Below are 4,424 nucleotides of genomic sequence, written 5' to 3'. Positions count from 1 at the left end.
AAGGGGAAAGCTAATCGCAGCCTCTGCTAATAATTTGTTTGAATCTGCAACAAGGTAGGTTGGATCCCGTTCAGAAGCCCTGGCTGGAGGTTTTGAGATGACAGGAGCTGTCCATTTAATTCAAAGAATGGTAGCGTTGGAAAGGGAGTCAAGAGGGTCGTCTAGTCCCACCTTGGCACTACAGGCAAGAACGATGTGGGCCAAATATTCTGTTGCTCCCTTTCCGCAAGGACAGAGACCCTTACATCCCTTAAAATACCTGGCCCATTTGCCCTCGAGAATTCCTGGTTCCGGTTGCTCCAGGAGTCGTGTGCAGCCTGTTGCTCTGTCACCGTGTGTACGACCTTTGCCAGCTGAAGAGGTCTAGGCCAGGCAGGCCGGACCCCCTGTTCTGCAGAGGGGTGCGGCGCCGGCAGCAGCGATGCTGGGCGGTGGCTGTCCTTCGGCGGGGCTTGTCCTTCCTCTCTTCCCCTCGAAGAAACTCCGCCAAGGTCTGCAGGTACTCCAGCACCACTGCGTTACCCCAGGAGCCTTTGGGGTCTTTCTCGAGGAATCCGCAGTGTCCTCCATGTGGACTCAGCAGCAGGAAGAAGAAAGGGTTGCTTTGGAAAAGCTCCCACGGGATGGTGTCCTCGGGAGCCCCCCGGATGGGGTCATCAGCGCTGCAGAGGCACAGGACTGGCACGGCCACCTCGTCCACGTCCCGCAGGGGATCATTGCTGGCCCAGTAGGTCTCCCAGCTCATCTTCTGCCTCCGCTGTGGGCAGAAGAGGGCAGCTTCAAAAGCTCGCAAGGAGCTGCTCCCAAGTACGCTGTCCATCTCCACCTCCTCCTCCAGGGCTTCGGCATACCTGGAACACACAGAAGTGGGCGGGGAAGTTTTTTTCAGGCTGGGGTCCACATTTTCCAGGGGGCCACATGCCAGGGGTGGGTGGGGCTGGAAGGGAAAGCAGGCAGGGCAACGAATGCGAATTGTACCTTTGCAGAAGAGGCTGGTTTCTGCGCACACCTTGCTTCTCTATCCAAGAGGCACCATCAGAGTTCAAGGGGCTCATTGAGATTTTTAAGCACAGAAGGCAAGCTTGCTGGGTCGGGACAGTGGCCCATCTGGCCCAACGTACTACGCTCAAAGCTACCACCCGGATGCCTATGCAGGATTCGACCTCAAGAGCAACTTCTCGTGTGGTTTCCAGCAACCGGCATTCAGAAGAAGCATTGCCGTCTCCTGCTTTAGAGGCAGGGCGGAGCCAGCATGGCTAGTAGCCATTGACGGCCCTCTCCTCCTCCATGAATTTGTCTAATCCTCACTTAAAGCCAGCCAAGTTGGTGTCCTGTGGCAGGGAGTTCCACAGCTTAACTGAAGAAGGAGTTCCTTTTGAGCGAGTGCCGGGGGTGCCAACCCTTCTCATCACTTCCTGCCCCAGATCGGTTTCTCCCACCCGGAAGAGAAGGGGGGGCACCCACACTTCGCTTTTTCAAAGGGATCTGTGTAAAAGTCAGATCCTGTAGATTTAAATCTGGGCTTTGAAGACCACAAAGCCACAACAGGAACTGGGAAAGAGTGCCACGTCTTTCCACTTCCTCCATCACCTCTAGGAACTGAAAGGGGGCGTAGCAACCACCTTCACCACGTAATGACCATGGGGCGGGGCAGTATGTGTGTTAGGGGGCCTTTAGGAGTTTTATGGGTGCCCCCATTTGCACAACCCAGCTTTGGATGGTGGTTCAGGCTATTGGCATGTGGTCAGTGGACTAGGGAGACTAGGCCAGTCTTCTAAGGCAGGAGTGGCCAACTCCCAAGAGACTGCGATCTACTCACAGAGTTAAAAACTGGCAATGATCTACCCCCTTTGGGGGGGGGGGTTCAGGTCAAAGTTGCTGAGCTGTTTTTAGGAAGGAGGAAGGCCCATTTTTGGGAGGGGGTTGGGTCAAAGTTGTTGAGTTTTTTTCAGGGAGGAGGTAAAATGATGAGCATTTTTAGGGGAGCAACAGTTGTTCAGCTTCTTTGGGGGGAGCCAATGATCTACCAGTGATCTAATGCAGATGTCCAGTGATCTACCGGTAGATCAAGATCTACCTGTTGGACATGCCTGTTCTAGATGTTCCCCTCGTGCCCAAAGCCTGGGAAGCTTCTGTCCAGCTTAGGGAGGGAGCAGGAAGGCATGATGCTCACGTGAGCGACACCAGGCCATCAAGGCATCATACTTGTGACATGCCCCCCCCCATATCTCCCTTACTGGCCCCTCTGGTCTTAACTGTTCCCCTACAAAAAAAATCACCGCATACCACTGGTTCAGGCCCTATTCCAGACCCTCCAAGTGCCCCTATTTTCCAGGGACAGTCCCGGATTTACAGAAGCCGTCCTGGTTTCTGATTTGATCCCTTCATGTCCCGCTTTTCCTGTTTTCTTTGGAGAAATGTGGGAGGGGGTGCTGTGCCAGAAGCTTTGGAAACACCCACCTGCTGATGCGCCTCTTCTGGGACAGGAGGAGACTCCATTCATACAGCCGAGGGAGGCCAGCCTCAAACCAGTCCTGGGCCTTTAGAATGGGCGAGATGCAGGCAGCGCCACACAGGTAGCTGGACGAGCCGCATTCGCCCAGGTAAGAGAGCAGCAGGCCTGACCCTGACCCTTCACTCGCGGCAAACAGGGTCCTGCTAGGGTGCCGGAACCGGATGTATGCCACTGCCTCTTTCAGGTCGTCCGGGTCACCAAAGGGCTGCAGCCTGGGGGTGGTCAGTGGGCAGCCGTTGTGGCCACGCCGGTTGAAGATGACCGGACAGTAGCCTTGCCGGAGGGCCAGTCGGCACAGCTGGTGGACGTTCCTGCTGATCGCGCCAGTGGCATTGGGAACCACCAGGAGAACCGCTGCGTCAGTGGCTTTCCTGCCTCCGTCCACGGGCCCAACCACCCAATCCAACGCAACGATGCCCTCGTCCGCCAGTTGGAGGTGGTCCCTGGAAAACTCCAGTGGGCGATCCGGGGGCCACAGGAGCTGCACAGCAGTCTGCAGGTTTGGCCACCGCTTCCAGGACCACCGCTTGGTCTCCAGGTGGGCAGAGCGGCAGAAGCTCTTGACCAGGGCCTGAGCGAGGGCAGAGGGCTTGCAGATGAGGCGGCAGCCCCCTACAGGAGACCCCCGCTCTTCTCCCAAAGGGAACCCAGCAGCCTTGCGCTCCTCCTCTGCGGGTCCCCATCTTCGCGGCTGCCTCTTGCTATCGGTGGATCTGACGAGAGGAGCCTGGGGCTGCCAGAACCACCAGGTGAGGAGGGCCAGAAGGATGCACCCCGCAGCCCAAAAAACCATCGCCTCTGGGCTGTTGGGGCCTCAGGCAAACACCTCCCTAGAACTTGCTGAGAGTCTGGCCAGCTTTTTCTGGAGCTAACTGGTGCTTGGTTACTTAAGCAAATAATTTATTTGTCTGAGGGTTGCTGGAGGGGGAGGCAGGAAAGCAGGGGTGACGGGTGTGTTGTTCCTGCAAGTGGGTTAACCCTTCTGCTTCCAGAGGCCCAAAGGGGGATGATTATCCTCCGTGCTTTATTTCCTGGGGGTATACAAAGGTACGCAGCACAGACACCTTTTTCCCTATAAGAAAAGTACTGGTTAAAAATCTGGCACTTACTGTAACAACTTCATGTTGAGTACCACCAGCACAATTTTTTTCCAGAAGAAAAGCCCTGGTTATCCTGTATATTAGATATTCCCTCTCTCTCCCAATGTCTCCTGTTTTTGTACTCTACTTTATTCAGCCACAAGGTCTGGGTGGCACTTTTCCCTCTTTAACCTTTGCTCCTCTGGATGCTGCTGAATTACAACTCTCATCAGTCCCAATGGCCAGGAATGATGGGAGTTGTAGTCCATCAGCACTTATAGAATCATAGAAATGTAAGATTGGAAGGAACTCCAAGAGTCATCTAGTCCAACCCCCTGCAATGCAGGAATCAGAGCAAAAGAACTTCTCACGGATGAGTCTCTGGTGTCTGTTTAAAAACGTCCAATGAAGGAGAGGCAGCCCACTTTCGAGGGAGTCTGTTCCATTGTCAATCAGCTCTTGCCCTCATAAAGTTCTTCCTAATGTTTACTTGGAATCTCCTGTCTTGTGACAGCCCTTCATATCTGAAGATGGCTTTCACATCCCCTCACAGTCTTGTCTCCTCCAGGCTGAGCATCCACAGCTTCCTCAACTGCTTCTCGCAAGACTCGGTCTCCAGACCCTTGATCGTCTTGGTCCTCCTCCTTCCAGCTTGTCAACATCCATCTTAAACTGTGGTGCCCAGAACTGGACACAGGTACTCCAAGTGCGGTCAGATCAAGGCAGAATAGAGTGGCTCTATCACTTCCCTATGAATTATGGTGCTGGAGGAGACTCTTGAGAGTCCCATGGACTGCAAGAAGATCAAACCTATCCATTCTGAAGGAAAT

The 4,424-nt window shown here is 54.4% G+C and overlaps 1 protein-coding gene across 1 annotated transcript; it reads right to left on the bottom strand.

The window, feature by feature from the left end:
- Positions 1-328: 328 nt before the first annotated feature.
- Positions 329-3,437, bottom strand: ABHD15 (abhydrolase domain containing 15). The gene is made up of 2 exons (XM_033172600.1): positions 2,461-3,437; positions 329-851 (listed from the first exon to the last, which is right to left on the bottom strand). Exons 1-2 carry the CDS (start codon positions 3,306-3,308, stop codon positions 329-331), a joined length of 1,371 nt encoding a protein of 456 aa, XP_033028491.1. The 5' UTR covers positions 3,309-3,437.
- Positions 3,438-4,424: the final 987 nt, after the last annotated feature.

This window comes from Lacerta agilis, chromosome 15 (genome assembly GCF_009819535.1).
Source record: "Lacerta agilis isolate rLacAgi1 chromosome 15, rLacAgi1.pri, whole genome shotgun sequence".
In the NCBI taxonomy this organism is placed as follows: Eukaryota; Metazoa; Chordata; class Lepidosauria; order Squamata; family Lacertidae; genus Lacerta; species Lacerta agilis.
The sequence above is the reverse complement of the archived record's forward strand: the minus strand, read 5'-3'. Positions and strand labels throughout refer to the sequence as shown.

What these genes read in the sequence shown, in the direction of transcription:
- ABHD15 (XM_033172600.1), bottom strand. Translation starts at nt 3,308, where the DNA reads ATGGTTTTTTGGGCTGCGGGGTGCATCCTTCTGGCCCTCCTCACCTGG. An exon ending in CAGAAGAGGCGCATCAGCAG is followed by an intron (nt 852 to 2,460) that starts GTGGGTGTTTCC and finishes TGTGTGTTCCAG; the next exon opens with GTATGCCGAAGCCCTGGAGG.